The sequence below is a fragment of the Carlito syrichta genome, unplaced genomic scaffold (genome assembly GCF_000164805.1).
Source record: "Carlito syrichta isolate Samal-C Ts95f unplaced genomic scaffold, Tarsius_syrichta-2.0.1 Scaffold302555, whole genome shotgun sequence".
Taxonomy (NCBI): domain Eukaryota; kingdom Metazoa; phylum Chordata; class Mammalia; order Primates; family Tarsiidae; genus Carlito; species Carlito syrichta.
The window spans coordinates 71049-82666 of NW_007246651.1; the positions used below are offsets into that span (position 1 = coordinate 71049).

The following is an 11618-nucleotide window of genomic DNA, read 5'->3' on the forward strand; positions in this document are numbered from 1 at the left end:
TATGAGCCGGGCTCGATGGCTCAGCCTGTAATCCCGCGCCTTTGGGAGGCCGAAGTGAGTGGATTGCCTGAGCCCGTGGGTTCGAGACCCGCCTGGGCAACTTGGCGAACCCTCATCTCTACAATAAATCAAAAATTAGCCGGGCATGGTAGCGCATGCCTGTAATTCCGGCTACTTGGAAGGCTGAGGCGGAAGGATCGCCGGAGCCCAGCAGGTCAAGGCTGCGGTGGCCGGGAGCGGCCACTGCACTCCAGTCTGGGCAACAGAGTGAGACTCCAACTCAAAAAAAAAAATTATGTAAATAACATTAAATGCACAGCTAACATCTCTGTGTAAAAACAATTAAAAATATTTTCACCTTTAGATCATCATTAAGTTCCGATCTGCCTTACATGCAAATTCTTCCCAATACACAGATCTTACCCAGATGACCCCTGGTCAAACCCCCCCACTCCCACCCCTGCCCCAGGGTTTTCCAGAGGGAGTTGCCCACCCTTGAAAGTTGGGAGGTGAGAGGTTTGTTTGATTCTATTGGTCTGGCTGCCATCCCTGTGGCTTTCATCCTGAGATGGGGTTGGAAAGCCACTATCCCCGAATACACACTGGAGGTGCTAAGAGACTATGGGAGTTCTCTTGGTTTCCTGGAAAACAGCACTTGAAGCAGTATTTCAGGTATGTGAAAATCATTTAAAAATGTTAACAATAATTTAAAAATTATTAAAAATGCCTGCCTACCCTCATGTACATTCTAGTATTTTCTAGAATAAGAATAATCTGAAACACCCTCAGAATAAGCCTCACAGGACACAATGCTAGAGTTTCTTCTCACCAGCTTGCTGTGGAACATGGCTGCTCCCAGCCTGCTAACCTGGTTCCATTGCTGGGACAGACTTTCAGAACAGAATGGTGGTAGCTGCATTTTGGTTCATTCCTGGGAAAAACATACTGTGGTCTCACACAGTTCCAAAAAAGTCAATGGCAGAGTTATCCTTTTGAACACATTTTCTTCCTCTGGATCTTCCCAAAGCTGGTATGACTTTGGCATATCTGAAGGTTAATTTTTTTTAATTACTCAGCTTCAGAGATGAAGGTGAAAAGCCTACCATGGATAAGAATACAGTAACAGGGAGTTAGATTTTTTTTTTAATTAATTTTTTTTTTTTTTTGAGTTGGAGTCTCACTCTCTCGCCCAGGCTGGATGCAGTGGCCGCTCCTGGCCACCACAGCCTCGGCCTGCTGGGCTCCGGCGATCCTTCCGCCTCAGCCTTCCAAGTAGCCGGAATTACAGGCACGCGCTACCACGTCCGGCTAATTTTTTTTTTGATTTGTTGTAGAGATGAGGTCTCGCCTGCAGGTCTCGAACCCGCGGGCTCAGGCAATCCACTCACCTCAGCCTCCCAAAGGCACAGGATTACAGGCTGAGCCGCCAAGCCCGGCTAGATTTTATTTTTTAATTGAGCCAAAATGCACACTCCCTAGAATTTTATTCATAACCATCTTTTAAAAAATTGTGTTAAAAGAAAAATGCTGGTGGGCATAGTAGTCACGCCTGTAATCCCAGCACAGTGGCTAAATAGATCTTGAAGACATCACCACTGAGTGCAGGAAGAGCCATATGAGTGCTAAGGGAAATTCAAACACCTGAACCTATAGTAATACTTGACATTTCACAAAGTCACAGGCAGGGACTCATTTGGTTGCCTTAGGGATACAGCAGCAGGAGAATGGGGACAAAAGGGAAAAGAAGGGTAAATGGAGGGGTCCTTGCAGAGACCAGTGGTGACAGAGTGACATGTACTGAGAGGAATGAATCTCTGCACAGACTCCACAAAGCTGGGGTGAGAGGTGACTACAGTGTCATGTGAAGAAGGGTGGGGTCTAACACCAGCTGTGTGTCATACATTTTTCCAAAATACATAATGCTCTTCTTAAGAGTAAGTAAGCCACTTATCATTTATTCATTGTTCCTAAGGATAGACTTAATAAACTAATTTAGGTGTTAAAATTTGCTTTTAGTACAGAAGATACAGAAGTTTTTTGTTTGTTGCAGATTTTAACTTTAAGGTATTTAACTTGGTGCACAAAATATTATTCTTCTAGAGAATGAATATTAGAACTTTCCCAGATGCTCTTAAATCAGTTTTCTTTTTTAAGAAAACAGATTTTGTTTTTTTAGGACAGTTTGAGGTTTACAGCAAATGAGTAGAAAGTACAAAGAGTTCCCATATATCCCTTGCTTCCCGCGGTGCACAGCTATCCCCATGAGCAACAAACTCCATCAGAGTGGTCTATTAGTTTCAACTGATAAACCTCCACTGAAACGTCACCATCCCCTAGAGCCCTCAGTTTGCATTAGGGTTCACTCTTGGTCTTGTATATTCTGTGGGTTAAGACTAAGAGTGTCCAACCTTTTGACTTCCCTGGGTCACACTGAGTAAAGAGGCATTGACTTGGGTTGCACATAAATTATATATCATAGTTACTAGTGTACCTACATCATAAGACTTCTTTTTAATATATTTTTATGACAAAGTTCAGAAAAAATGAGAACAGTATAAAACTAGTGAGAAATTTGACCTTGTGTTTGTATAACTCACCTATCAATTCCTGGTTCAATGGAAGTAGTCACAATTCTTAACGAGGTCTCAGGGTGCCTGTCAGAAATGTTTGTTCGAAGTTTGCTTTTCATGTGCTTCATAACTGAAAACAGCTGCTCACAAATGAATGTGCTGCCGAAAAGCAATGACATGAATAAGGAGTGATTATGAACTTCAAAAATGGAAATACATATAGGGTCACTAAAGAAAATAAATGCTACAAAACACATGATGTTAATAAATGTTGTGGAGTTGTGTTACTAGCTCTCCTGAGGTATATGTTGCCTGTGGGTCATGGGTTGGACATTCCTGGTTTAAACAAATGTGTTATGACATGTATCCATCATTGTAGTATCGCACAGAGGAGTTTCACTGCCTGAAAAATCTTCTGTGTTCTGCTTACTGATCCCTCCCTCCCCTAACCCCTGGCAACTTTTTTCTTTTTTCTGTCTACTCAGTTTGTCTTTTGCAGAATGTCATATAGTTGGGACCATATAGCACGTAGCCTTTTCGGATTGGCTTCTTTCACTTAGTAATGTGCAATTAAGCTTCCTCCATGTCTTTTCATGGCTTCATAATTTAATTATTCTCTGTACTTCCCATATTGTTTATAACAATACAAATTTGAGAAAGAAGCTATGTGCTCAACCAGTGAAAAGAGAGAGAGATTTATTTTTAAGACATCCATTTTTGCCCTTATTCCTAGTTGATAGAAATAAACATGTCAAGCCGGGTGCCATGACTCACTCCTGTAATCTCAGTACTTTGGGAGGTGGAAACAAGAGGATTGCCTGAGCCCATGGATTCGAGACCAGCCTGAGCAACTTGGTGAGACGCCCCCATCTCTACAATAAATAAAAAATTTAGCCAGGCGTGGCGGCACGTGGTTCCAGCTAATTGGAAGCCTGAGATAGAAGCAAATCGGCCTCTCATGAAGGGTATGTCCAAGGCCATGTGAACCCTAAGAATAAAGGCAAGGAGGATAGAAAGGGCCTGGCTACTTAGGAAATGGAAATAATTTAGATCTGGGTTTGCATGAAGAATATGCAAGAGGCAAAGCTAGAGAAATGTCTGGAGACCCAACCACAGAGGCCTCATGGGTCCCCCCATGAGTAGGGATTTCACTCTGTCCTCTGTGGGGAATCACAGAATGATCACTCTGGAAGAAATGAGGAGGAGGAGGGACTGGAACCAGGTGAGGCTAGATGTAGATGCCAGGTAGAGGTTGTTTACAAGGCATTCCTACCACATGCCAACAAAGGAATGGCACCACATATATATATGACTTCAAAACAGATGGCAGGGTTTAGATAGAGCAGTTTCTTCATCAAAAACATCTCTATTATTATTTATCTAAGTTTAAAAATATGCTTACTTTTTTTGTACAAATAAGTTCTGCTATAGATATTTGTGTGACCCCCTAAAATTCGCATCAAATCCTAATGTCCAAGCTGATGGCATTTGGAGATCAGCCCTTTAGGAGTTGATTAGTTCATGAGAGTGGAGCCTTTGAGAATGGGATTAGTATTCTTTTTTTTGAGTTGGAGTCTCAGTCTGTCGTCACCCAGGTTGGAGTGCAGTGGCATGCTCACGGCCACTCCAGCATCAACCTGCTGGGTTCCGGCCATTCTTCCACCTCAGCCTTCCAAGTAGCTGGAACTATGGGTGCATGCTACCATGCCTGGCTAATTTTTTTTTAAATGTATTTATTGTAGAGATGAGGTCTCACCAAGTTGACCAGGCTAGTCTCAAACTGGCAGGCTCAGGCAATTTACTCACCTCAGCCTCCCAAAGTGTTGGCATTACAGGCTGAGTCACCCAGCCCAGTCAGTATTCTTATAAAAAAAGACTCCAGGCTGGGCAAGGTGGCTCACAGCTTTAATCCCAGCACTTAGGAAGACTGAAGAGTCAGAATTGCTTGAGCCCAGGAGTTTGAGACAGCCTGGGCAACTTAGCAAGACCTTCTTTCTGGAAGAAAGGAAGGAAGGAAAGAAAGAAAGGAAGAGAAGAAAGAAAAAAATTAGCTGACTGTGGTGACACACACCTGTAGTCCAAGCTACTTGGGAGGAGTACCTGAGCCCAGGAGTCTGAGGCTGTGGTGAGCCACGACTGTGCCACTGCACTCCAGCCTGGGTAAAAGAGTGAGAGCCCAGCTAAAAAAAAAAAAAGAGAGAGACTTCCAGGAGCTTCTTGGCCCTGTTTCCACCTCATAAGGACACAGTGAGAAGATGGCAGCCAGCACCCTGATCTCAGACTTACAGCTTCCAGAACTGTGAGAAATAAATTTTTGTTGTTTATAAGCCACCCAGTCTATGATAATTTGTTATAGCAGTGTGAACTGACTAAGATAAGGCCCAAGTTATCCTAAGACTTGTTTTTGATTAATGTTTTTTTTTTTAGAGACAAAGTATATGTTGCCTAGGCTGGACTTCAGTGGCTATTCACGGGCACAATCACTGTGCACTACAGCTTCAGACTCTTGGGTTCAAACAATCCTCCTGCCTTGGCCTCCCAAAATGCTAACATTACAGGCATGAGTCACTATATGCCCAGACCAGGAATAGATTTTTAATTTTTTTAATTTTTAATTTTTTTTATTTTTTGAGTTGGAGTCTCACTCTGTCTCCCAGACTGGAGTGCAGTGGCTGCTCCCGGCCACCGCAGCCTCGACCTGCTGGGCTCCGGCGATCCTTCCGCCTCAGCCTTCCGAGTAGCCGGAATTGCAGGCATGTGCTACCACGCCCGGCTGATTTTTTGATTTATTGTAGAGATGAGGTCTTGCTGCCCAGGCGGGTCTCAAACCCGCAGGCTCAGGCAATCCACTCACCTCAGCCTCCCAAAGGCGTGGGATTACAGGCTGAGCCACCGAGCCCGGCAGGAATAGATTTTTAAATGACAAATTTTAAAAATCAATTAACTGTGCCATACCTTCATGTTTAATATTTATTTTAAAATGAAAAGTTTATCTACCATTAGGTAAGTTCTGTTGCTTTAAACTAGAAAGTTGTTAAATCCCTGGAAATTGATGCTTGGTATTCCCTCTCAGATTTTCTTTTTTAACTAATTGACAGATTGTTGTGCTGCTATAATCAAGAGACTCCATGAGGAGAATAAAGCTGAGATGTGGTATCTGGAAAGTAAAACTATGAAATTATATAATGGTCTTTCTTTCCAGTCTCAAAGAAAAGAGGGGTGTATTGATTTTGTCCATTCTTCCTCTTGTGCAGATGGAAGAAAAGCAATTCATAAAATGCCTGCTTTTTTTTCTTTTATTTATTTTTTATTTGTTTGAGTCAGAGTGTCACTCTGTTGCCCAGGTTGGAGTGCAGTGGCATGCTCACGGCTACCGCAGCCCCAATTGCTGGGTTCAGGTGATCCTCTTGCCTCAGCCTTCCAAGTAGCTGAAACCATAGGGACGTGCCACCACACCCAGCAAATTTTTTGATTTATAGTAGAGACAAGTTCTCGCCAAGTTGCCCAGACTGGTTTCGAATCTCTGAACTCAGGCAATCCACTTGCCTCCGCCTCCTAGAGTGCTGGGATTACAGACGTGAGCCTCCACACATGGCTGCAAAAATGCCTATGTTTTAGTGTGAGATGGCAGAGACTGCGCGGACTTCACTTCAAGGTATCTAAGAATCTTCCCTGGAATGGGCTGGAGGGCATCTCAGACACCACCTGGTGCTCTGACCCTTTGCTTAGACAAGCAGCAGATACAGACTAACCACGAGATCTGATGTGTGAGACAAGAGCCTAGAGACCAGATGCTCAGGTTGAAAGAACAGTGGGCCTCAATCCCATGCCCCTTCCTGAATGGCTCCGTGAATTCTTGCAGCTGAACTTGAAACCACTGTTTGGGTCCAATTCTTACATTTTTCTTGTCCGAAAATTGGTGCCCATTAAGATTAAATGATTTATTTCTGTTCTCATTGGCCAGAAATACATCTCCTTTTTTTTTTTTTTAGTCGAAGTCTCACTCTGTCACCCAGGCTGGAGTGCAGTGGCACACTTATGGCCACTGCAGCCTCGACTCAGGTGATCCTTCCACCTCAGTATTCCAAGTAACTGGAACTCAGGCACATACCATCATGCCCGGCTACTTTTTTTTAATTTATTGTAGAGATGAGGTCTCACCAAGTTGTCCAGGTTGGTTCGAACCTCTGAGTTCAGGCAATCCTCTTGCCTCCACCTCCCAAAGTACTGGGATTACAGACATGAGCCACCATACCCAGCTAGAAATAAATCTTAATTCCCCTCTTCTTAAAGCTAGTACTCTTAGCCGGGCTTGGTGGCTCAGCCTATAATCCCGCGCCTTTGGGAGACTGAGGTGAGTGGATCGCCTGAGCCCGCGGGTTCGAGACCCGCCTGGGCAGCGAGACCTCATCTCTACAATAAATTTTAAAAAAAATCAGCCGGACGTGGTAGCACATGCCTGTAATTCCGGCTACTTGGAAGGCTGAGGCAGAAGGATAGCCGGAGCCTAGCAGGTCGAGGCTGCGGTGGCCGGGAGCGGCCACTGCACTCCAGTCTGGGCGACAGAGTGAGACTCCAACTCAAAAAAAATTTTAAAAATAAATAAATAAATAAATAAAGCTAGTACTCTTACTATTACATCATACACTGTTTTATTTTTTAAATGTCTGCAGATACTAAATCAAAGTGTGCTCCTTAATGAACCTTTTCATCCTTTTGGAAATAAACCATCATGTATTGTGGATGCTCTTTCCTTGAATTTCCAAAAACATGAACACATGCTCATGTGTATATTCACAAAAATGCTCTGGGCAGTATGCAGATGCTTCTATATACATGGTCATTCCACACTTAGGAATGAGAAATTCATCCCACTTTTCTGATTAAATATCTGAGATTCAGAAATTACTTTTTGGAAGACCACAAGATGAATCAGTGGTGATCCCTTCAGTTCCTGTTGTCAGAGAAATTTCCTTTGATTTTCTGAAAGAGCAATGAGCAGTGTGGAGTCATTGCCTCCTCACAGATATGTTTCTTCCTATTTCAGAGGTCACTCATTTTACTTTTTTGTATTTTGACTGCTTAGAGTTTACCTGATCTAAACACGTTTCCTCACAGAGGGCAGAAATTGTTTTATGAAGTCTTTTTGCCGTTTCTTCCTTCTGATAAGCCTGACTCCCTCCCTGGAAGGGTTCACCGTGATGTGTGGCATCCACTCTCCATGCCAAGTGATATGATTGTGATTTGCTGAGAAAGCAGAGACCAAACCTCCAGCTTCTTCAGAGATTGGCTATTTCAACCATCTGGAGAAAAATGGAGGTTCCTAATGCAGAATGATAATCATAAATCATCTAGGGCAAGGATGCAAGCATTCATTCATCTCTTCACTCATATGACAAATACTCCTAACTTACTGTGCCCCAGGAGTGTGAGGAGGATAAACTGATTGTGAAGGGCAGAGCAGAATGCCCTAAGAGCTCCCGCCTCGGGTCACCCAAGGACGATCCAGGAAGTCTCCCAGCAGGTCAAACATTTGGGCTGGACATGGAGGACAACCTTCATTCCGGAGGGAGTGGGAAGGCAGCCGTCTCAGTAGAGGAAGTGGCAGCAGAGAAGTTGAAGACACCAGGATGAGGAGAGGACCAGCCACAACCCTTACTCCCGAAGGTGTTGGGAGACAGCTGGAAAGATGTTTGGATTCTCACAAAATAGCCAAATGACAGGCTGAGACGTTTAATCCTCAGGAGCTACTGACAGCGGACAGCAGGGGAGGGACAGTGTGAGCTGGGGGGAAGGTGCCAAAGGTAGTGAGGACAGAAGGAAATATCCCTGACACAGTCTAAGGAAAGGCTGTAAAATCAGCCGGGCGTGGTAGCGCGCGCCTGTAGTTCCAGCTACCTGGAAGGCTGAAGCGGAAGGATCGCCGGAGCCCAGCAGGTCGAGGCTGCGGTGGCCGGGAGCGGCCACTGCACTCCAGTCTGGGCGACAGAGTGAGACTCCAACTCAAAAAAAACCAGAAAAGAAAGGCAGTGAAGGCCAGAACGAGGGTGTTGGAAGAGAACGGGTAGGACAAGAAAGCCACGGAAGACAGGATGCAGCAAGAACAAGAGCTGGAGAAGGGCCAGGTGTGAGGGTGAAGGGGGGCTGTCAAGGGTGAGTCTCACATTTTGAAATGACTGTTTTGCCCTTGACTCAAGTAAGGGGCCAGAGCCAATGACTTATTTTTGATAAAAAGGTTATAGATTCATTGACTAAAAGTTATGTTTCCTGTGCACCTCCGTTGGCACCTAGAAGAAAGCTATGGTTAAAATAGGAACAGTTCCCATGGGGACATTCTTGAAAAAGGAGTTTATTGGGGTATAGAAGATCCCCAGTGCCTTTTGGAGTTATGTGAGAAGGCAGCACTGGCCACATCTTATTTGGTTCTCCCTCTCTTTCTTCCTCTCCTTTTAAAAGTGACTGCAGCTTAAGAGTGAACAGGACTTTAAAATACCAGAAGTCACATTAGCCCTACTCCCACCCTTTTTATCCACAGATGGGTGGCCACCGCCATTCCTGGGTTCCGGGTCTCAGTCTCACACTTGCAAGTCCTTGGGATCATCTGGAGTCAGCTTCGTTAATTTGCCCACACAGAGCAGGATAAGGGTGAGAAACCAGAGACTCCACCCAACTGCCGCCGCGATCCAGCCATACTCATCCACTCCAGCGTGGCAACACCGGGCTGCTTGTGGGCAGAAGTCGACGTCTGGTGGGGAAGGGAGAGAAAGGGTGATGGGGTGCGTCATCAGCCCTGCCCTGCTTTCTCCAAACTGAGATTAACAAGAACAATAGTAACATGATCACCAACATTGCTAAGCCCTCCTCATGCCATGCACTCTGCTGAGCGCTTTTACATGTTAGTTTATTCACCCTCACAAAGTGACAGGTGCTATTTTTATTCCCATTTTACATGAAGAAACTGAGGCTGTAACTTGCCTCTGGTGACAAGATGGCAGAAGTAGAACTGAAACCCAAGTCTGCAGGACTCCAAAGTCACATTCTTAGCCTCTACATATTACCACCTATTACCCTTCTTTGTAAGTGCTCATTGGTTATCCAATGAGGGCAGGATAAAGGCAGCCAGACAAAAATAAAGCTCAGCTTTCTACTCATGAAGACATGTATAACAGTTGCTGCTCTATGAATCACTGAGCTCCTCGCCAATGGAAGTATGCAAAAAGAGGAAGAACAGAAATATGCAAAGGGTTCCAAAGTCAAACTCTTGCACTGGACTGAGTTGGATTTTTATGGCCTTTCTACCTCCAAACTTCTTCAAGCATTTGAACTCAGGGTATCTTTGACTGCTGATCTGGGACTGGTTCATTCAAGCCACCTGTGCCAAAGATTGTGCCTAGGTGGAGATCAAAGCGAAGATAGCTTTTTAGACCTGCTCTGCAGACAGTTCTGGGACAAATCACATCAGGGCATGGCAAGACCAGGCAGGCAAGTGGCCAGTCAACGGAAAGCAAGGAGGCTTTATTTCTCTCCCAGCTTTGGGGTGGGGGCAATTGGCAGGAGAAGCTTACTGGGGCACTGCTGTGGGGTTCCGGCATCTGCATGATGGGCAGTCAAGTCTGAGCTGTTGCTGCTGCTTGCTTCTGGAAGAAAAGACAGGAGATAGTCTCAGGCAGTAGGAAAGGCCACTCCTAGTCACAGTCTGATTCTTTTTTGTAAATCAGTAGTGAGTGTTATGAAAGCGTTAAAGAAGTTTCCGTATAGGTATATTGCGGTTTTATGCAACAAAGCTAACTCCCTGTTATGGCCTTACTTGCTCCCCCCAAACTTATATATTGCAGTCCTAACCCCCAATGTGACTGGTTTTGAAAGTGGGGCCTTTAAAGACGTAATTAAGGTTAAATGAGGCCAAGCTCAGTGACTCAGCCTCTAATCCCAGCACTTTGGGAGACCGAGGCGAGTGGATTGCCTGAGCCCATGGGTTCGAGACCTACCCGGGCAACTTGGTGAGACCTCGTCTCTACAATAAATCAAAAATTAGCCGGGCGTGGTGCGCGCGCGCCTGTAGTTCCAGCTGCTTGGAAGGCGGAGGCGGAAGGGTCGCCGGAGCCCAGCAGGTCGAGCCTGCGGTGGCTGGAAGTGTGCCACTGCACTCCAGTCTGGGCAACAGAGTGAGACTCCAACTCAAAAAAAAAAAAAGGTTAAATGAGGTCATATGGGAGGGGCCTGATCCAATACAACTGGCATCCTTATAAGAAGAGGAAGACACCAGCGATGCACATGTCCAGAGCAAAGCCTATGTGAGGACACAGTGAGAAGCCATGCACCTGCGACACAGAGAGGGAGGCCTCAGCAGAAACCAAACCTGCCAACACCTTGATCTTGGGCTTCTAGCCTCCAGAACTATGTGAAAAATCAATTTCTGTTGTTTAAACCACCTATGTCATGGTGTTTGTTATGGTAGCCTGAACAAACTCATACCCTCCATTTTCCTGTCACTCCATTCTCATTCAGAGGGGCTTTGTCTAAATTTCTCATTGCCTTTCAGGAGCCTGCTACATATAGTTTTCAAACACTCTATTTTAGCTGTTTTCTAAGCAGACACATGTAGATTTAAAATGGCTCTTCCAGTGTATATTAAAACAATCACCAAAACATCTGGAATGTTTCTCCATAACTTCCAATTCCCTTAAATACTTGAACAAATAAACATTGAAATCTGACCTTGATTTTTAATTTCTAGTGGTTATAATGTTGCTGAGGCAGGTGGTTGTCAAAATAATCAAACATAATATAAGCAAGTCCAGAGATGACCAGAATATGCAGTCTTAGAATTGTACCTAGATTCATAAGCAAGAAGCAGAAAGATAAAAAGAATTTTAGCAAGAATTCCTCCACCAATGTGGGGGATAAGGTTGGATTAGGGACCCGAGAAAGAAAGCCATTTCTGCTGGGCTCAGTGGCTCAGCCTGTAATCCCGTGCCTTTGGGAGGTTGAGGTGAGTGGATTGCCTGAGTCTGCGGGTTCGAGACCCACCCGGGCAACTTGGTGAGA

The 11618-nt window shown here is 44.8% G+C and overlaps 1 protein-coding gene across 1 annotated transcript in view; it reads right to left on the minus strand.

Annotated features, from left to right (window-relative positions):
- Positions 1–9145: 9145 nt before the first annotated feature.
- TMEM213 (transmembrane protein 213) overlaps positions 9146–11618 on the minus strand; it is a 4753-nt gene continuing 2280 nt past the window's right edge. Inside the window, exons 2-3 of the mRNA XM_008056844.1 lie at positions 10136–10207; positions 9146–9315 (exon numbers count right to left, since the gene is read on the minus strand). Coding sequence (XP_008055035.1) covers positions 9146–9315; positions 10136–10207 — 242 coding nt within the window. The remainder of the gene's footprint in view (positions 9316–10135; positions 10208–11618) is intronic.